We start from the raw sequence: 21,504 nt of genomic DNA, 5'->3' as shown, positions 1-21,504 counted from the left end.
CCCCAAGCTTACTCTGGCTTTATCCAGGCAAGGCATGATGATCCCTCAGTTTGAAGGCGGCAGGGCCAGAACCCTGACTTTAACTTTTAGTTCCTAGAATGATCGGCATGGCTCCAGACTGTAGTGGGATAAGAATCTTGGAGGCCCAGATGCTTCACAACTAGCAAACCCTTTTTCTGATTCCCACATCAGAGAGGTTATCTTTGGGGTCTTCCCTGAGAAAGAGCAGCATACTTGGTGAATTCACCTGGGCCAGTCACGACTGGAACAAGTCTTCCTAGGGGTTTTCATGCTTTACTATTTTTAGCAGTGTTACTACCCTCATCCCAAAAGAAATCTTTTGTAGAGCCCCATGATATAAAGCTGATTTATCCCACCTGAATTAGACCCACAGTGAAATTCTTTGGGCCTATGTGGAAAGCACAGGTGTTGTTCACAGGATGGAGGAATCAACTCAAAGGGCAGCACAGAACCTTTGTGCACTTCCCACCCTGCACCCTTTCCCCAACCCAAGGAAGCCCACTTTGGCCATGGGCAAGGTCTCTCCCTATGGTGGCTGGTCCGTGGTGATTTCCAGTTGTATACCTAAGTCAAGACAAGGGCTCCTTATTCAACAGGACTTGTCAGAATAGCAGTCCAGAGGTTATTCCTTGGCAGAAGCCCAGGACAGGACCCACCACCCACATGGATTTCTGGAGTCCAGAGGGCCCGCCAACACAATCAAGGAATACACAGTGGTAAAGAATGATCTGCACTCTCAGCCCAAGCAATCCTCATGGCAGTGAGCACAGACCTGTGAACCTGCTCCCAGCCTCTTCCCTCCCCACTGCCTTCCAGGGGCCCCTCCCAAGTAAGAGAGAGGAAGCAAAGGCAAGAGGATGGCCAGAGGCTTTGGCAGGGTGACATTTATTTGCCAGGTTCAGTAGGCACACAGTTAGCCTACCGACCTTCATACACCAGAGCAGACCCACAGGCATGCAGGGAGAAGGGCAGGACTGCCACTGGAGTGCCGAGCAAAGGCCGGGACCAGTGTGGCTGCCTGCCCAAGCTGTGGTGGGGTCTGACAAAGGGCACCTGCCAGGAGCCTCCAAAAGGAAACTGGGGAGCCTTATTCCACTTCCTCATTCCAGAAAAAGCAACTCAGCATAGTTCAGAGGCACCTGGGCCTCTCTCTAAGCCCTGACAGAAGGGGAAATGGGTCACAGACAGAGGGGGGTTCCTCTCTATTTTGTTTTTGAATTAGGAGAGCAGAGATATGCCCTTGTGAAGGGTGAACCTCCCCCAAATCAAACTATGGGACACTGCCATGTGGCAGACCCCCTGGGATGGAGAGGACTGTAGCCTGAACCTGAGGGATACCTTCAGAGAAGAGTCAAGGATATCAGCCCTCCCTCTTTGACTTGGGGTAAGGATCCAGGTAGGCTGGTACGCTAGGTATTCGGCCTGCATGCTGCCTTCCCAGTTTTCATTGCCACATCCCAACTGTTCCTCCTTCCCCTTACAGGCTCATGAAGCTCAGGGCACAGGGCAACCCACTGCAGAGCCCAGGATGGCAGGAAATAGCACAAGGGTATTAGTAGGAACTTTTCAGGAACAAAGGTGGAAGTTTCTACCCTCCCTACTCCTTCTCATTCACTTCTGAGGACCCCCAAAACTACCAAGCAGTGCCCCCAACCATACGACCAGTCTTGTCTTAAAGCATACTGCCCTAGATTTTTACATTCTCTATGCCAGCCTGTGTCCATTCTAGAGCAGCCCACAAACCACAGGCACATACCTTCATGTGCAGGAGCCTAAGACCGCTGACAGTGCCTCGCTGGAGGACCAGCTCTCAGGGCAAGGCCACCCAAGTTTAGGGCCTGGGAGAGGATGGGGCCTGCAGGGCCTGCCTGGGGAAATTATGAGGCAAGAAGGGAAGGGAAAGGGGAGCAGGGACCTCCTGAGTATCCCTAGAGCAGCATCCCACAAGGAACAGAAACTGGTGAAGCTAGCAAAAGACAGAAAAGCCACAAGGGATCCATGCAGGGGCTGGGGCTGGTCCTGCCTCTGGCCTGCCCACCACTCACGCACATACACACAGGAGATGAGACTGCTCTCCCGTGGCCCCCAGTCATGCCTCACACTGGGAGGCAGGGGCAGGGGGGAGCAAGGGCATCATGCCAGTGACTCTTATGTACAGTGAGAAGCCCCTCATCCACTCTCCCACCCTCCTGCCCGCCCCCTGCCCCACACCAGCCTGCCCACTCAGCTGGTCTCCTCCCTCTGAGACTCCTGGGCATAGCCAGCAGCCTCTTCCCCTTTACTAGAGGGTGGAGCCTGGCCTGTTGCGCCCCCGGGGGCTGTGCTGTCCGGCTGGGCCAAAGCCGGCTCAGGGGTGCCAGCTGCCTTGGTGGCTGGTGTGACACTGCTTTGGGTGGTGGGCATGGTGCTCTCTTCTGTGGCTGGTGTGGCTCTCCCATCAGTGGCTGGAGTAACACTCCTATCGGTGGCCGGGGTGATGCTCCCATCAGTGGCTGGGGTGATGCTCCCATCAGTGGCTGGGGTGGTACTTCCATCGGTGGCTGGGGTGACACTGCCATCGGTGGCTGAGGTGGCACTACGGTCTGCAGGGGCTACATTATCGCTCTTTGCGGCAAGAGCAGCATCACCTGCCATAGCTGAGGTGGCACCACCCCCAAGGGCTGGGGCAGCTCCACTTGCAGCTGGGGCCCCACCTGCAGCCCCAGCAGTTGCAGTGTCTGTGGCTGGGGCAGACTGGGCTGTAGCTGTGCTGGACTGCTCTGGTGCCCGGAGCCGTTTCATGAGGGTGGTCACTCGGACAGCCTTCTGAAAGGAGGGTAGTGGAGAGGCCCAGAGTGAGGCTTATAGAAGCCGGATCCATTCCTTGGCAAGAGCCAAAGCCAGACCATTCCATGGCACCCCTAGCTGCCTCTGACCACCCCAGGGGACTAGACCAGGGACCCAACTGTTCAGCACACTCGTTGACGGTAGTGACAGTGGAAGAAATGCCTATGTGTGGCTACAGGGGTGTGATATAGCAGGAAACTGTGTGTGCCAGAAGGAACACTTGGGATCAGTCCAGGAAAGGGAGTCATCCAAGCCTTACCTTCCACTTAGCCCTGGCAAAGTTCTTTTCAATCTGAGCACAGACACCATCCTTGATGTTCTTATCAGAAGCAGCATTGCCAGAAATCCTAGAAAGGGTGCAAGTGCTTCTGGATCTGAGGGGGTACAGGCCTTCATGGAGACTGCCCAGCCCTATTCTTTTAAGATCCAGAGATTATGAGGCAGGCCCTCTGGCCTGAGCTCTGGGCACCCCCAACCCCCACACAAAGTATCAAGGATGGAGGCTACTAGATTTGAGGAGGACAAAGGTCTAGAGAAACCTAGCCTCTCCTATCCTCCATGGGCCCTACTCACCACTCATGAGAGATGGCCTCTTCTGCGGTGATACGCTGGTCTTGCTCTACCTCCATCAGCCTTGTTACCAGGTCTTTGGCTGGGGACAAAGCCAGAGAGAGGATAGGCATGGGTACCTCATCTCACTGTCTAGGGGTGATGAATGGGCTGGGATGTGGGAGCAGAGTCCAGCAGAGAAGGCTGAAAGCAGATCCCCCACACCAACCCTTCCCTCCACCCACATGCTGGGCACCTCCTCACCCGCCTGTGAAATGTCATCCCAATACGGAGAGTCAAATTCATAGTCGCCAGCCAGGATCTTGCGGAAGAGGTTCTTGTCATGGTTCTCATAGTCGTCTTCCTCCACCTCCTCATAGAAAGGTGGGTTCCCTGAAAGCCTGCATGGGGGCCAAAGGTCAGGGTCACCCTGGAAGGCCATGGATTAAAAAAAACCCAGCCTGGCTGCAAACCTGCTTGCCTGCCCAATCACTCACAGGATGTACATGATGACTCCAATGGCCCAGCAGTCCACAGGGCGTCCATACCGCTGCCGTCCTACCACCTCTGGGGCTGCAAACACAGTGTCCATCTAATGGTCAGTATCAGGCCTGGCCAGTCCTGGTACCACTCACACCCATTCCCAGGCTAGAGAATTCTTTCCCCCCCTACCGAGAGCCACTGCTTGAAGACTATCTCCCACCCTGCCCCTGTTCCTGCCCCACCCCCTGCTTGCCCAGGTACTCGGGAGTCCCACAGGGCTCCTTGATGAGGCCATTCTCTAGCTTAGCCAAGTGGAAGTCACTGATGACAATCTTTGAGTTCTTCAGCCGATTGTAGTAAACCAGGTTCTCCAACTGCTCCGGGCAGGCATGACATGTGGGTGAGCAGAGAAAGACTCCATGAGGACCCCAGAGGCTAGAACTCAGACCCCAAGGTGCAGCCCACGTCAGCCCTAGGCTGGCTGCCAACAGACCTGGTTCCTGGCCTCACCTTGAGGTTCCTGTGCACGATCTTGAGTGAATGCAAGTAGGCCACAGCCTCCAGGACCTGCCGCACGACGTTGCTCGTGTCTCGCTCCGAGTAGTAGCCCTGGTCCAGGATCCAGTCAAACACCTCCCTCCCCGTGGCCCTGAGGGACACCAGCCCCTGAGCCCGGCGTGGGCAGGATCGGGGGTGGGGCAGGAGGACTTGGGCAGGCTGCCTACACCAGGAAGCTGGCTGGGCAAGACACAGGGACCCAGGACCCTGTGGGTCCAGAAAGGGAGCTTTCCCTGGTAGCAGAAGGCAGAGGAAGTAAAGGCCCTGGGGACTGAGGAATCCTGAGACCCCAGGCCCACACTCACAGCTCCAGGAAGATGAAATACTCCTTGCGGGTCACAAAAACATCCACCAGTTGCAGGATGTTGGGATGCTTCACCCTGGCAACAGAGAGAGGGACCAATAGTCAGGGCTGGGTAAACCCCTAAGAGAGGCTCTGGTTGCCACTGTGGGCCACAGCAAACTAACTGCCCAGAGGCTGGTACTGCTTGAGGCCACCTGCCCTTGAAACCCTTCTCTGCTACCTTTTATGCCACCCTACCCCTAGGCCTCACACTCACATCTTGAGGATGCCTATCTCGTTCTTGGCTGCCTTCCGCACCTTGCGGCCGTCCCGCTTCTGGAATTTCTTGCAGGTGTGCAGCTTGCCCGTCGTCTTGTCCTTGGCCCGGAAGATCTCACAGAACTCCTCACTGCAGCCGGCAAGCACCCCACTCAGCCCTGGCCTCAGTGTGAGCAGCCCTCTGCTCCCCTTTCACCAGCCCTTGCCCACCCACCCTCCACCACCAGACCCAGCACTCACGTCTTGATGACCTGTCCCAAATCATATCTGTCAGTCACCTCCGACGGCTGGTTATAGTTCTTCTTATCGCCCAGAGTCACACACCCAAACGGCATTGCCAGGCTCTGAGCTGCAGGCAGGATGGAGTCTAGCTCAGCTGTACCACAACATGGAGGCTTCTCCCCACAATCCAGAGGATGCCTCTGGGAGACCCCAGCCTGGCTCAAGCCAAGCAAGGGGCAGAGACTGTACTAGAAGGGGCTAAAAGGTGGTCAGGTTCCTAATCCTGCTTTGCTGGCCATTGCTACTGCCACTCAGCTTGGCTGCCTGAACTACAACAACCCCCACTTACGAAAAATATTAAACTGACATACCAGGGAATCATTTTGTACAGCATACATTAAAAAAAATTTTACCAAATGATTTCTTTACATTTCAGCTATTACACAGATGAAGGGGGCTATAACCACCCACCCAGCAGAGAGCCATCTCTAAAAGTCTGAAGATACCAAGTGTTGGCAAAGATGTGGAGAACACAAGCCCTGCTGGTAGAGGCTATGTCTCTCCTTTGGAAAACAGTTTGGTAAAACTGTTAAAGTTGAACATGCCCTATGAACCAGCATTTGCACTGCTAAATATAAGCCCTACAGAAATGTATACATTTAGGCAGCAGGCCACTCATACAAGAATGCTTATAGTGGTAACATTCGTAACTGCCCAAAACTAGAAACAGCCCACATAACCACCAGCAGCAGAATGTATTATGGTACAGTCACACAATGGAATATTACACAGCAATGGAAGTGAAGGAGCTGCAGCTATACCTAATAACATGGTAAATCTCACCAACATAGTGTTGAGTGAAAAAGACAAAAGAATACACAGACCATAATCCTATTGATATAGAATTCAAAACATGCAGAACTAACCTGTACTATATATGGATACAAATGTTCTGGTAAAACTATTAAAAAAAAAAAAAGCTAGGAAATAAATACCACAAGTCCTTCTAAGAGAAAGAGAGTAGTTGTGATTGAGTGAGGACACTTGGGGATATTCTGGAGGGCTGATTTCTGAACCTGGGTTGTGGTTTCACAGTTGTTTGTTCTATAATAATTTGTAAAAATGCACATAAAAGTTTGGGGCACATTTTTAGATTTTTTGTTATATTTCATAATGTTAAAATGTTAATAAAAATCATGGCCATAATGGGGCACCTGGGGAGCTCAGTTGCTTAAGCATCCAACTCTTTTTTTTTTTTTTAATTTTTTTTTATTTATTTATGATAGTCACAGAGAGAGAGAGAGAGAGAGAGGCAGACACATAGGCAGAGGGAGAAGCAGGCTCCATGCACCGGGAGCCCGATGTGGGATTCGATCCCGGGTCTCCAGGATCGCGCCCTGGGCCAAAGGCAGGCGCCAAACCGCTGCGCCACCCAGGGATCCCAAGCATCCAACTCTTGATTTTGGTTCAGGTCATGATCTCCAGGTCATGGGATCAAGCCCCCACATTGGGCTCCATGGTCAGCTCAGAGTCTACTCGGGATACTTGCTCCCTCTCCCTTTGCCCCTCCCCCTTCTCACACTCTTTCTCTAAATAAATAAATAAATAAATAAATAAATAAATAAATAAAATCTTTAAAAAAGTATAGCCATCCATATTAAAGAATACTTGGGGGATCCCTGGGTGGCGCAGTGGTTTGGCGCCTGCCTTTGGCCCAGGGCGTGATCCTGGAGACCCGGGATCGAATCCCACATCGGGCTCCCAGTGATGGAGCCTGCTTCTCCCTCTGCCTGTGTCTCTGCCTCTCTCTCTCTCTCTCTGTGACTATCATAAATAAATAAAAAATTTAAAAAAATGAAAAAAAAAAGAATACTTGGTAGTTATGATGAAGAATATAGTAGCAAAATGTGCTACAGTTGGACAGTTTCTAAGATGTTAAGTGGAGAAGCAAGGGACAGAATGATGGGTCAAGGGTGCTCAGGTAAATTTTTTTTTTAATTTTATTTTTATTTATTCATGAGAGACAGAGAGAGAGAGAGACAGAGAGAGAGAGAGAGAGAGGCAGAGGAAGAAGCAGGTTCCATGCAGGGACCCAACATGGAACTCGATCCCGGGTCGCCAGGATCACACCCTGGGCCAAAGGCAGGTGCTAAACCACTGAGCCACCCAGGGATCCCCTCAGGTAAATTTTGTAAAGTTTATATACCAGTGTACATTCACAAACTCAATTCTGGAGAGACACCTAAGAAAATCAGAGGGCCCTCTGTGGCAAAGAATTAGGTGTTAGAGGGGCAGTTTATATCTTTTATTACTTTTCTGTTAGAATTTTTATTATAATTAACTTTATTGATTTAATACACGTATTGAGGCACAGTGCTTGGAGAGTTTCCACAGAGAGAGAACCCCCATTTGGGTGGAAGTGAGGAAAGGCTTTGAGGAAGAAACGGCATCAGGGCTGGGCCTTAGAGGGGAAGGATCTGGCAGGAGGCATACAGGGGTAATGGTCTGGAAAAGCTAGACAAGCCTGCCAGTCCCACAGTGCCAGGGCCCACAGGAGATCTAGGCAGTCAGGTCCAGGGCATAGAGCCCTGGCCAGGGGTGAGCATTCCAGGCACAAAAGCGACCACACACAGCTGACTACAATGGGCTCCAAGCACTCTGGCCCCTGGCGCATGGTACTGGAGGGTCTATGATCCTGCAGACCCAATCCTCACCTGCAGTGCTGGGGAACTGGCTCCCGCACCCAAAGGAAAAGGAAGTCACAGCTCTTGCTAATGGTCAACTTTGGGAGGGGAGTTGGTGACAGTGTCTGGACCTCGGTAATGCCTGGTCAATGCGATCTGGGACCATGGCAAGCTCTGCACTAAGGCTATATTCACACAGCTCTGCCTCTGCTGATGGTGCATATTCTCTCTCCTCACGGATGAGCAACCACTGTGCCCAGGACCTGGCTTATGGCCTTGACCACCTAGATGCTCCCCGGCCTGGAGTCACTCCTAGCTACAGGGTAGTGGAGAAGGGAGGAAGCCACCCCCAGAGGAAGCAGCTCGGGTCCCAGGGACTCTGCCAGCCAGGGTCAAAGGCTAGGACCCATATGAGCCCTGTGGCCAGCCCTGGCTTTTGCTTTCTTCCTCCCAGGCAGAGGCCACCCACCTCCCACGGGTCATAGTCCCCAAAGTCTTCTCTCATCTTTGCCCTCAGCATTAGGAAAAACATTCCATCCTTCCCTCATCCCTGTGGTTTGGGCTCAGGGAACGCAAATGCATTTCGTCGGCGTGATTTAAGCCAGGGCTTAAGCCATCTTGTGAGGCACTGCAGATGCAAACAAGAGAAGCTTTGAAGATCAGCCCCGACTGCGTGTCTTTGCCACCGTGGTCACAGCCCTGCTCCTGCGTCTGCCGGAGAGGAGCATGTGGCTGGAATCCCACACTCAGAGCTGAGAGCAGAGGCACAGCCACCCACCACTGCCGGCCACCCATCTCTATGCCCTAACAATCTGGGGGAGGGGGCCTGTATCAGTCCCTTGATGGCTAACGCACTGCAATTCCCTTTCCAGGCTGGAACCCAAGGACCACGTACTGGGCAGAGGGGTGGTACCCTAGCCTGCAGGCCCCCCGGGAAACTGGGAGGGACCTAAGTCCTAGCTCTGTTGCTTTGCTTACACCATTCCCTGTGGCAGGAATGCCCTTCCCCCAAAGCCTCCCATCAGTATCCTATTTGTCACAGCAGAGTTATTTATAACGTAAAAAAAAATCAGCAACTATCTAAAATCCAACAACAGGTGACTCGCCAGCTCAACTGTGTCCATTCAATGGCAGGAAGCGTGGACACTGGCAAGGACACTGCCCACCTTGGCCCCCCTGTGAAGCAGCCTCTACATGAGCTAGGTGTCCAGACCAGGGCTTAATCTTTTTCTTCTTTCATTGTGATTTCTGACCTTATAAGGTTGTTCATGCAACAAATGGCCTAAAATGATCCTGACGCTCCAGACTCAAAACGGCCCTTCTCTGAGAGACACCTTCCACAATCTCCACCTCCCCCCACCCCACACTCCTCCAGCTCCTTGCTCTGCCATGTGGTGTGGGAGGTTTTGTATATGCCCATCCCTGATCTTGCCCCAGCTTTCAGCCATGCATATGCACTTGTGCCTACAAGAGCCCAAGGTTGGTCTCACAGTCGGTCTCCACCACAGGAATCCAGGCCTCTGCTCACAGTCACATCAGCCTCGATCCATGTCCTAAAACCTCATGGCTGGGGCAGAGGCAGATATGCCTCTCTACCATGGGTGCCATGATGGCAGCCAGTACTGTTTCTCCTTACCAGTCTAATGCACTCATTTGTCTCCACCCCCAATCTAGCGCCAGGGCGAAGAAAGGAGAAAAGGGGTCCCCTCCACCCCCACCCACTCCACCACCTGCTACCCATTGCTGCTGCCTCAGAGGCTGCCGGTGTGCGCACCAAACCCCTGGCACCTGCTGGCAACAAAGGGGACACTGGCCCTGAGCCTGGGAGGAACAGTCAAGGGACAGCTTCAAGAACAGTAGAAGGCCAGGCAGAAAGGGGTTTGCTTTCTCACCTTCATGGCCCAGACAGCTCAGACCCAATACCCAACAGCAAAGAGTTTTCCCACTGACGCGGGACCTGGGCTCTGCCTTGGGTCCACACTGGGACATAGGAGGGCACAGAAGCCCCATAGTGGCCATTTCCCTAGAGATGTGGCTCCTTCCATTTTCTGCAGAGAAACAGGGTGCATGGAGGCTGTCCAAAGAGAGCTTGGGGGAAGTGCGGAGCCTGGCACCGGCACTACCACTGTCCTCCAACTGGCTCTAAGGGTGCCTAAGGGCCAAGCACTCTCTAGTCAATGCTTGCTCCTTAGGTCTGACCTCTGGGCTTGGGCAATCGAGCCTCAGACAGCCCTGAGGGAGCCTCTGCCTGTTGGTGCCCTGGTAATAAAGAGTCCTCTAGGGGCCCTTACTGCAGCCTTAAACAAGTCTGGGTCCAGAGGTCCTGTGGTCCTACATTGGAGTCCTGTCCCCCTCTTCCACTGGGGTCAGCCTGGCTCAGGCCCCACATTTCATAGCCATAAACAAGTTTCCTGCTGTCTTAGTCCTCTCCCATGTGGAATTCCAGAACTTGTAATAAATCTTGGGAGGTCAGGAAGGGCCCAAGAGGGCTCTAGCTACCTCCCGACAACTGTGGGCAACACCTCCCAATTTAGTGGCAGCTGTGAACACCAGCCTTCAGGTACTACCTCCCCTCCCCTGCTCTTCTCTCTTGGGGACTGGGGCTGGGTTTCCTGGTGCATAGTACATGCCTGGGCCCAAGCTTTGCCTGGCCTGTAGCTTGAGGTCTCACCCAAAAGACCCAGAGAAATGGAGACTTCACTCTTAGGGTCTGGTATCAGGAGACAGAACCAAGCTCTAGTCTACTGTCCAACTGCCTCAGGGACATGGGCAAGGGGTTGCCCTGGCTGGACCTCCGACTCCAGCCAAATCATGGTCCATAGTTCCTGCTGCCGACTTTCTCCCTTCTAATGATGGAGTAGGGAGAGGAGGGTCCTCTCCAGCCTCAGCAGTGGGCATATAGTCCAGTGCGGCTGCCTCCAGAAAGTTCAGCCTTGAACTTGGCATGGCAGAGGGAAGAGTGAACTGGCCCCTACCAGGCATCTGGGGTCCCAATCTTTGAAACCCCGAAGGAGAATCCACGGAGGGCCCTGCTTCCCTGTGGGTAGAGGAGGGAAATGGAGAAGGCCTCGGAGTAAAAGATTGCTATGGTAATGGAAGTTTTGAAACAAAGGGAAGGGAAAGGGGAGAAGTGCGGGCCAAACCCCTTCTCTAAGAATTCCCTGAGACTTTGGTCCGACTCTTTTCCTGTAGGTTCTGTGACCTGGCCCCCTCAAGGAAGAGGAGGTAGGGGAATTAAGAGACTTTAGAAAGGAAAAGAGAGGCAGGGACAGAGAGGGACGAAGGCAGAAACGGATGGGAGGGGAGCAAAGAGGTGACAATAAAAGGGACATGATCACAATGATACAGGAGAGGAAGGTAGGCAGGGAATTCCAAAGGGGTCTATGGATGCCCAGCAGAGCCCCAAAGCCCCCACAGCCACATGTACTGAACACCTGGGCCAGGAGATGTCCTTGCTTCACGGACCTTCAACACTGAACCCTCCCATAGCCCTCAGATATGTACTGGACTTGATGTGGGAGACACAACCGTGGCCTGAGAGGAAAGGCCAGCTGCCACAATCCCCTCAGAACAATTCTGTGGCCCCACTCTGGATCATCAGGCAGCTTAGGTGAAGCAGGTCCCTCATGTGGAAGGCACAAACATGGTGGGGGAAATAAAGCTTGGAGACCTGGCTGCTTCCCTTTAGCCCCTCCTGTCAGCTGGCCCAGCCCTGCCTAGACTCCCCAGCCACACCCACCCCCATCAGTGGTGCTCCCCAGGCCTTGGGTCCCTAGGGCCCCTCTAGCAGTTCAGCCTAATTCCCTGCTGCAGCCACCTCCCTTTCTAATAGTGGATCGGGGGGGGGGGGGTGGGCAGAAACAGCACCCTAAACAACCCAGAAACACGGTAACAACTGCTCAACACAAACCCCCTGCCTCGGTTTCCCTAGAAGGAGATCCTGGACTTTGCAGCCATCTCCCAGGGCAAGGACTGTCCACCTGCTAGTGAGTGGTCACCAGGACACCAGCTGGAGAAGAGGGCCAGCTGCAAATAGGAGAAAGGCAGCCTTGGGGACCCAGTGGGGTGGGGGGTTCCGCACCAAATGCTATAAAAGAAAGGCAGAAAGAGACCTCTGCCTGACACGGAGGGGAGTAGAGACACCAATTTCCCAGATGAGGAAACAGGTCCAGCAGGTGGCTAAAACTCGCCTGGGGGGTGGGGTGGGGGGGAGGGGGAGAACTAGGTCTCCCTAGGTGGTCCTGGGGGGCTCAAAGTCTGGGCCTTGGAGGGGGGCCACCAACAGCAGGGGCTGGACTGCTGCAGACTAAGCTTTTGGTGAAGGATACAGGGCCCTCCTCCCCAGAAGGAGATCTGGTGGAGCAGGCTGTGTCTAGGGGGTGCGGACAAAAGCAGTTTGGCAGAGCCATGGGGGCTGGGAGAGAAGGGTCTCTATCAGACACTACAGGCTGGGGAAGGCGGAAATTCATTTGTCTATTGTCTACTCCTCCACTTCTCCAGCCAGGGACCCTGCTCCCCACCGTGGTGCCACCCTGACCCCCTTCCCCAGCGCTGCTGACTCGCCCCCGCTGGCACAGCAACACACATGCGGGAGGCACACGTGTGAGCACCAAGCCCCGCACCTCCCAGCAGAAGCATGTGCGTCCCTACCCCCACCGCGCAGCGTTGGGTCGGCGCCTTGAACCCCCCGCTGGCCTCCCTGTTAAGGCAAGGAAGCAGGACCTTGGCTAGGGGGCTGCTGGGCCCCAGGGGCTTGGAGCCTCCTCCCCCACCCCGCGGCAGCCCCGCCCAGCCCCCTTCAGGTTGTCGCCCATAAAGAACTCTCCGTTGTCATGGAAATTAGTGACTGCTTAGCAGGAGGAAGGGGACCCGGGGGCAGTCGGGAGGGGCTGAAGGCGGCTCTGGGAGTCTGGAGGGTCGGTTCAGCCCTGGGCCCCTACCCCCATGGGGCACCACGAATATTCGAGGGTTAAGGTTTTCACAATTAGGAGCGCAGCGAGAAGGGTAGCGGGGGAGGGTAGGGAGGGGGAGATTCGCCTGGACCTGAGGCTCAGAGGCTTCCCCTGGGACCCCCGAGCCGTGCGAGGTGACCGGGAACTTTAAGCCCCCCGGACCTGCGGATCTGGCGTGCTCTGCCCCCGCTGGGACCCCGAGCCCTCGAGGAGCCCCCGCGCACTGAGCGACCCAAACCTTGAGTCGGGGACCCAATCCCCCAAGACCCCCACAACGTGCGTTTGGGGGCGCCCCCCCCCGCGCGGCCCGCCCCGCACCTGCAGCGCCGGTCGGTCACACGGAGGAAGCGATCGCGTGTTCGCCGGGGCGCCGAAGGCTCCGGGGGCGGCGGGCAGAATCCGCTCCGGGCACGCGGGGCAGACGCGGCGCCAGCTGCAGCCGCTCCGGCTCGCAAACCTCCAGCATCTCCCGCCGCTCACAGGCACCGGATTCGCACCCCGGGCCGGGGGCGGGCTGGGGGCGGGGCCTCCCTCGGCCGGCTCCGCCCCGGCCCTGGCAGAGCCTGAAGCCAGAATCCCACTCGCAGGGGGGCGGACGACTGGTGGCAGCGACTCAGAGAGCCTTGGTCTGCCCGCCGCCGGCCCTCGGACTGACTGGGCACAGGGGCCAGGGCGGCCTTCTTACGCCCATGATAGGGAGTTGGGAGTAGGAGGTGTGGGGAAAGCCTGAGCCCCGGAGCTACACAGGAATCTCTCGGCAGGTAGTAGTCCCCAGGGGACAGAGCCCTCCGCCTAGCTCCCAAAACCTGACCCAAAGGGCGGAACTACTTCCAAGAACAAAGTGGGCAGTCGCTAGGGCAAGCTGCATTACAGACTGGCATCCCCTAGTTATGAATAGTAAACACATGGGTGAATGTGTGCACGTGGTCAGTGAGGGCTCCCGACCATGGTGGGAGAACCTCCTATCCCCCCGCACCCCCCACCCCAATTCAGCCTTTCTCATCCCCAAGTCCCAGCCAGGGTGACTGGCCCAGTCTGTTCCTCCCTGCATAGCACTGAATTTCCCAGCCTATAAAAGTCACCTATGACATGATGTGGATTCTGCTTTCTTTCCAGCAAAATCACCCTGAAACTCTTCATGAGAAGCATCACCACCAGCATCCTGGGCTGGGATATGGGAATACAGGAGAACTGTTGCACCAAAGGTGCCCCACCACGCCCGTCCTCTGATAGAAGGAAATTGAGAACTGCCAAAAGGAAGTCTTGAAGGTAGACCTTGGCCATTTCTCCTTCCTTTGTCAGGGAGGCACATGGCCCCAGTGCTTGCCCCTCCGCCCTCACAAGAACCATCCTGAGGCCAATGTCTGAAGGCCAGACAGACTTCTTGGTAGCTGGAGCTGGATTCTACCCCACCCCAAACCTCCCAGTGAGCCTTCTGACCCTGTCCTGGATGGGGTCATCTCCAAAACCTTTAATGTTGAGTGAGTCTACCCTGCATGGGTCCCCATGGCTGCTGACAGGAGTGACTGCTCAAGTGAGGAAGCTGGAGCCGAGGCTGGGAAGGCTGACCTGGGAAATGACCACTCAAACAAGGCCCCTCAATATCTACCTCCGGACCTCCGGACGAGGGTGTCAGGGGGCCCTTCACATCCTTCCCTGGCTTTGGGTCACCTCTTGCAGGCCAGGCTGATGCCACCTCTGAGCCCTCTGGGCTCTGGGTGATCACAGTCACATACATACATACACACACACACACACACACACACACACACACATGCGCGCGCCGTAGGAATCTCCTAATCTCCTGGCAGGCAGAGGCTGGGTTTTATCTCAGTATACTCAGTTCATGTCTGCAGAATGAATGAATGGCCTGGCACTTTCCTGTTGTCTGCCCATGGTCCCTGAAGCAACGGTTTTCTGAGTTGTATAGTGCTGCTGAGCCGTAGCTTGCTGACCCTACACATGTGACATACATTATCTGTCTTTCCCAAAGGCCATGGCTGTCTAGGTATGGAGAAGCTGGGCTGAGGAGAGGCTGGAATGGGGCATTTAGAGGCAGGGGAAGAGGTGGTTCGCTAGAGCCCTGCTTGCTGCTGGCAGTGCTCCACGTCTTCTTGGTCGTGTGCACATTCCATGTGCCTGTGGGTGAGTGCACGTGGCAGGGTGTGTGTGTACACGTGTGACTATGTCTGTGCGCGCGCTTCTGCTGAAGGAGATGGCAGGAGCACAGTGTGTGCGGTGGTGCCCAGTGGCACGTGTGTCTGCATTCTGTGTGCACCCAGGCATGCTTGCTCGCACATATACATGGACACTGTTGCCAGTCCCTGGAGCCACTGGTCCCTGGAGCCACTGATCCTCTTCCTGCCTGACACAGGCCTCAGGAAAGTGGAGGCTGAAGCAGGGTGTAAAAGCCAGATGTGGGAAGAGGCTGGGCCATGCTAAGGGCTTGCTGGGGCCGTGATGACCCTATTGGCTATTGCCAGTCTCCCCACCCTGGGCAGCCCTTCACTCTCAGGCATTTGGGGGATATCAGGTCTTGGCCCTTTGTGGAGAGAACAACCTAAAGATGCGGATCCAGGGTTGGGACTGGGGAATGGCTAGTCCCTCAGCCCCCAGCCAGGGAGGGAGGCACAGGCAGGGTAGGGCTTCAGTGTCTTGGCTTCTACCTTCAGCTACCCTCTGGGTGGGAAGTAGCAATACCAGCTGGACACCATCCTCTCAGCTCTTCTAGGCCATGGACTGGGCCCATGTTTAACTTTATTCCTACCTCCACTATTCAGAGCTAGACCAGTTCAGGGGCCATGTCTTCTAGCCACACTCCCCTGGCCAGAGGAATAGCAGAAGGTCCTTTAGCATAAGACAGAGTTTGGACAAAGAGCCGGAGCAGTTGGCATTGGCATTGGCATTGGCCAGTAGTCTCTCTGAGGATCTCTTGAGGAAGCTTGTGCCCTAGGCACCCTGTGAGTGGGGACAGTCCAGGTTGGAAGGCTGAGGAGGAGAAGGGAGCCTAAAGTTGACAGTTCCAGCTCCCAACCAGAGCTAGACAGAGAGGCAAGGTAAAGTATGAGCCTCCCTATCCACAGAGCCTACAAAGCAGGCCGGATCTCATCCGGCTCAGGTGTACCATCCATCCAGGATCCAGGACTTATCTGCTGCCCCCCATGACCCTGACTTCCTGCCCTAGGACACCAAAGGCCAGAACTCTCATATTCTCATATTCTGACTGGCCCACAGAAGCATAGAGCTCTAGCTAAAGTTCAGACTTGGGGTCACTGCATTACCAGGCTAGCTCCCCCAAGAAGCCTAAACTTTGACAAATACCCTCTCATGGGGGTCAAAATGCTGCAGGTCCCCAGCCATCTTTGGAACTGTTAGGGTGTTGTTCATGTTGCTGTCCTTAGCCCCCCGTAGGGGGCCCAAGATGGAGGAGGGCAAGCAGTCTTTTCCTCTGGAGCTAGGGGAGGGGGCTGTCCCCCTTCATGACTCACTCCAGGCTGTGTGGGTTATTACATTATGTTTGAAATTGCCATGGCAACGAGCTGGCAATCAAGGGTAATTGCACTTGTCGCCAGGGCAACGGGGCAAAACCCACAGCAGCCACTGTCTGTGGTTGCCCTTGGGGTGCAGGAAAGGTCAGGTTAGACCAGAGCCAATGCCAGCCAAGGGGTTCTGGGGTCCTCTGGAAAGGATAGGATTGCTAGGACCCATGGAAGTTCCAATGTGCAGGGTGTGCCTTGGGAGTGCCAGGGTCCCCATCCCTGACTCTATGTCTGGACACTCTGTGTCTAAAACATGCCACAGTGATCAAGTAAGCAGAACCAGAACTTTTATGTGCTCACAGATGGTACTTGTAGATAGCCCAAGGGCCTTCCTCCTCGTACTCACGGCGGCTGAGCCACAGGCTCTGGAAGGAGTCCCGGGACGCCATGATGGAGCCTCCAAGCCAAGCAGCAACGGCACGATGGGGAGAGCCCAGCACAGTGGCTTGGGGGCCCAGCTCCTGTCTCAGACGCTCAGGAAAACCATTTATCAGGGTGCTGCCACCGTCCAGCACCACGTTGGCCAGCAACTGCTCCTGCTGCTTGGCTTCCAGCCGGCTGATGCTCAAGAGAGCTAGTTGTGGGAGGCCAGGCTGGTTGAGGCCTAGCAGACTGGGCTGGAAGAGGGCCTCAGGGCAGCAGAAACGCTCAGAGCCCAGAGTGATGACTTGCTTGTCTGGAAGCACAAAGTCCACTCGGGCCTGGGTCCGAGTGCGGGCCATCTCAGCTGTCATATTCATGGCCACGTAGCAGCAGCCCTCTTTAATCTGGTTGACCAACCCTGCCTTGGGCAGTGAGTAGCCACCTGCCAACAGTAGCTGAGCCAGGTATTCAGTGAGGTCAACACCGGCCACATCCAGCCGGTAGGTGTCAAGTGGGGCCAGATCCCCAGTGAGGATAGGTGCCACGTAGGAGGTCCCATAGCCACTGCCCAGCACCAACCCAGTGGTGCGCCCATAAGCGTAGAGTGCCAGCAGGGCCTGATGTACTGTCTGCATGGCTGGCACATGGAAACGCTCAAAGAGTATTTCCGCCACCTTTTCTCTGTTGGTGCGTGGCGAGATGGGCGAATCGGCCACAAGTACAGCCAGCTCTTCCGGGCGCACGCCCAGCCTGCAGTAAAACAGGTGCTGCCACAGCACCTCCAGCGCATCCCAGTCAGAGACCACTCCCCGATTCAGCACCGGATAGGAGCCCTCTTGGTTCTCAGGCACCGCATACCGGGGCTCGTCCTGGGCTGGGTGCTGTAGCAACTGGACACGTGAAGGCAACACACTGAGGACATGGTCCTCTCTGGCCAGTCCACATTTGGTGAAGCCTGTGCCTGTGTCAATCACCACAGCTGCCATGTCCTGGTAGGGACCAAGCGAGTGGCGGCAGAGCACCGGGGACTGCATTGGCGGAGCATCTGTGGTGGGCACCAGTTCATAGCAGGCCCCACGGAGCAGGCCAAGGTGTGCAACTACTGATGAGTGCATGATGTTCTCGGGTGTCACCTTGAAGCGGGGACCCTGGGGCTCTGTGCCCACCATGGCCACGGGCAAGACTTTGCAGCCAGTGCCAGATGTAGAGAACGTGACCAGGGAAAATTGTTCCTCCTGGGTCCTGGGGGAACTGCCCGGTTGCCAGGATGAGAGCCGATGTGTGCTGGAGCTTTCAGTGGCGCCACCACCGACCTTATCTCTGCTCATGTAGACACAGGTCTCCTCAGGGGCCAGGGGCATCTGAAGTACCCCCACATGGGCTGGCAAGCCCAAGGGCTCACCTTCTTGGCACATGGTGGAGGCCTGGCTGGGCTCCCTGATGATGGGGGGCCCTCCTGAGATGGGTCCTTTGGAAATGGGGGGTTCTTGAGAAAAGGGAGGCTGCCCGGTGAGAGAAAGCTGCCTGGCAAGAGGGGTGCCAGTGAGAGGGGGCTGACCAGGAAGGGGGAGCTGCCTGGTGGAGGGGGACTGCTCAGCCAGGAGCAGCTGTCCAGAAGGATGGGTGGGCCTGGTGAGGGGGCACTGCTCAGCAGAGGGAGGCTGACTGGTCAGAGAGGGCTGTCCAGCAAGAGGATGCTGCTCAGCCAGTAGGGACCGACCACCGAGGGAGGCCTGCCCAGCACCTTCACCCCGAAGGCTGTCAGGGTGAGCAGTAAGGACCTCTTTCTGGTCGTGGTTGCCTCTATCCTCCTGAAGCAGAGATCTGGGCACCTCCTGCTTTTGGGCTTCTGGAGCAAGCTCTGGGGTCTGCTCTGAGTTCATCCACCGAAGTTTCTTGGGCTGGATCATGGAGGTGTGCTGCATCCTGAAGGCATCCAGCATCCAGACAGTATGACTAGGTTCACTTTTTACACCATCTGGTTTGGAGCAGCCAGGATCACGAACATGGCTCAATAGCCTCTCACCAAGCTGGAGGGGCATTCCTAGTGGAACGGGCCCAGTGAACACTCTGATGGGTGTCTCAGAACTAGGGGTGTCCTGTGACTCCAAGTTGAGCCTGCCCTCCTTGGGAACCAAGGCCACCTCTCGGTAGCTTCCAGTTGAAAGGCTGGAGGGTGCAGGGCTGGAGAGCATGTGCGAAGTGGACCAGAAGCTGGAGCGATTGTTGTCAGGGGAAAGGATGGGCATGGCTAATGGTGCAGTGGACAACACATTTTCGGGGACATAGATGGATGAGTGGCTGGGCATGACACCAACCAGCACTGCCCGTGAACCTGTGGGGTCATGGCACAGTAGCCCGATCCTGGTTTTGCCTGTGGCCATATCGAATACCAGCACATGATCTTCAGTGGCATCCTGGAGCTGGCAGGTAGGAGCACTGGAGGGGGAAATCTGTGCAGCTTCCCTGGGAGACTGGACTGGCGACTGCTTGTGGCAGGATACTTGGTAGGCAGATGGTGGCACACTGGAGCAGGTATTGTTGCAAACATTGAGAGGCTGCTGGTCTGTCTGAGAGCTACAGTTCTCCTGGCTATTCCTCTGGGACTTGGGCGTACCTGGGGGGCCTGAGCCTGGTGTTGGGCTGCCTGGCCTAGAGGTACAGACCAGGGGCTTCTCCTCTGGGTTCTCAGGTGGGGTGGGTAACACCTGCATTCCAGCAACCTCGAGCTCCTGGACATGGTCAGAGGACTCCTCTGGAGTGGGCGTTGGGGTGGGAGGCTCCTTCTGGAAACAAAAATCCACTTTGTCCTGGCAGGATGGGACCACTTCGGAAGACTCCAAGAGGACTGACCATTGGTTGCCACACTTCCTGAGCAGGAGCTCTTGGGACAGGCCATGGGTTGTGGCAGTGGTGTCTGTCAAGTGGTCAGAGTTGCAGGTATTAGGTTCAGCTGCTGCCGGCATTGGGGTAGTATCCCCAGCTGGAGTATTTGCCTGAGTTGGAGTTGGAGGAGCCTGGGCGGGAGGACACGGGCCCTTGCCCTGGCCCTGACCTTGGGCTGGAGTCAGAAGAGGACCTTGCGTTGCAGCCAAGCCATCCTCCCCTGAAAGGAAATAAGGTAGCCACCGGCTCTTCCTGCTGCCCAAGGGGGCTATCTTGTCAGGGTGGCAGGGGCCTTTGCCCCAGCCTACCAGGACTTTAGCTGGAGCCTTGCCCTCACCTGCAACGTGCACCCGAAGCCGGGAGCGGCAAAATCCATGCTGGAGCGAGTCACTGGTGCTGTCACTGCGTGTGTCCACGGGTAAGGTCAGAGTCCTGTTCTCCACGATGAGATGCGTTTGGGTTCCCACGATGGAGCTTGGAAATGGGCTAGTAGAGGGGAGTTTTGGGGCATCTTGGGAGGCCTGCTCACGGCCACACTGGGAGCCAACCTCAGCAGGATCCTGGTGTAGCTGGTGAATGGGCTCAGGGGCATGGGCCTGGGAGGCAGGGTCACAGGTCCTATCAATGATGGCCTCAGTGGATAATGACAACCCCTGCCTGAAGTATACAGATCCCGAGTTTATCCATGGTCCTTGGGACCCTCTGTGGCCACCCCCCAGCTGCTGGCTGCTGGCTGAGGGGTGGCCCTGGGGGCCCGATGGATCAGGGCCCCCCACCTTCTTGGTGACTTCCATAGCCCTGCTCCATGCCCTAGGTGCCCTGCCCCCACTTCATTGCCATGGCAACCTCACACATCACAGCCCCCAGTGACCTGGGTGGGGGTGGTGGTGACAGAGTATGGGAAACCAGGGGCCCCACCCCCCTGAGGAATGGGGCCTGCCCAGAGAACCTTGGGAGACAGAAAGGCCTGGGAATCCTGGTGAAGTCGGCTTCCTCTACCCTTACGGGCCAGGTGACTGACTACTCTCTCCCCAGGCCAGCTAGCCAGACGAGGGTGGTGCCCGTTGTGGCAGGGGCTGGGCAGGGCAGTGGAAGGCCAAGGGCAAGGGAGAAAAATAGACTGGGGAAACCTGGATTTCTGGTCTACGTCAGATGCCAGACTTGATTCCTTCTCCTCTCTTCTCATGTAGCAACTTGAGACTTTAGCCCCAACCCAGGGATGAGTTCCAACTATGTGACACAAGGCCCTTTGGGGGGATCAAAGCCCCTTTACCACTCGGTCCTGGGAGACAGAAGAGGGTGAGGGGCCTGGCTCAGGCCCGTGTTCCTCTCCCCCACGTTCCCTGGCTCCCACTCCAGGGACAGCAGCTCCTTGGCAGTCTTTCTGCTCCAGATGGTTCTCCTCTGCCTGTGCCTCATAGAGCCCCCTCCCCAGAGCCACATGTCCTTCAAGCCTAGAACCAGTATCCCACAGAGGTGGCTATGGGGGCGACAAGGGTGGGGGTGGGGCCTTTGCTCAGAATCCTCAAGTCAGAATGTTCTCGCTCCTGTCACATTGTGTCGACTTCACCTTTGCTGGTTGAGGAGGGTGGGGGTGGTGCAGAGCACTTGGCATAGGGCTAGGTCACAGTGGACATAGGGCCAGCCAAGTGGCAATTACAGATGGGACACAGGAGGGACACAGTGAGCACAGGGCTGGCTGCAGAGTACGGATATGGTTGGTGCGGGACTGGGCACACAGTGGGCACAGCTGTGTACACAGTGAGGACAAGCTGGACACGGGACTGGACATAGGGTAGGCAAGCTTCTAGCTATAGAAGACAGGCCTAGGCAGCAGTTTGGGGAAGCACCCATTACCA

At 55.9% G+C, this 21,504-nt stretch overlaps 2 protein-coding genes across 6 annotated transcripts; both read right to left on the bottom strand.

Annotated features, from left to right (window-relative positions):
- Positions 1–872: 872 nt before the first annotated feature.
- On the bottom strand, positions 873–16,828 carry CAMKV (CaM kinase like vesicle associated). Of its 5 annotated transcripts, none has more exons than XM_038566406.1 (12): positions 13,176–13,374; positions 5,240–5,348; positions 4,998–5,129; positions 4,743–4,817; positions 4,390–4,528; positions 4,133–4,253; positions 3,894–3,969; positions 3,661–3,797; positions 3,421–3,499; positions 3,107–3,194; positions 2,715–2,826; positions 873–2,612 (listed from the first exon to the last, which is right to left on the bottom strand). In XM_038566406.1, the coding sequence occupies exons 2-12, from the start codon at positions 5,332–5,334 to the stop codon at positions 2,245–2,247; spliced, it is 1,422 nt and encodes a 473-aa protein (XP_038422334.1). In that variant the 5' UTR covers positions 5,335–5,348; positions 13,176–13,374; the 3' UTR covers positions 873–2,244. The 5 variants fall into 5 exon arrangements, with proteins under 5 accessions (XP_038422334.1, XP_038422335.1, XP_038422332.1 ...); XM_038566407.1 differs by having other exon boundaries at positions 873–2,603; XM_038566404.1 differs by lacking the exon at positions 13,176–13,374 and adding an exon at positions 16,697–16,828 and having other exon boundaries at positions 873–2,826.
- Positions 16,662–21,183, bottom strand: LOC476620. The gene has a single exon (XM_038566402.1). It carries the CDS (start codon positions 20,437–20,439, stop codon positions 16,693–16,695), a length of 3,747 nt encoding a protein of 1,248 aa, XP_038422330.1. The 5' UTR covers positions 20,440–21,183; the 3' UTR covers positions 16,662–16,692.
- Positions 21,184–21,504: the final 321 nt, after the last annotated feature.

The sequence above is a fragment of the Canis lupus genome, chromosome 20 (genome assembly GCF_011100685.1).
Source record: "Canis lupus familiaris isolate Mischka breed German Shepherd chromosome 20, alternate assembly UU_Cfam_GSD_1.0, whole genome shotgun sequence".
Lineage (NCBI taxonomy): Eukaryota > Metazoa > Chordata > Mammalia > Carnivora > Canidae > Canis > Canis lupus.
Note: the sequence above shows the minus strand (reverse complement) of the source record. Positions and strands in the feature narration are given on the sequence as shown.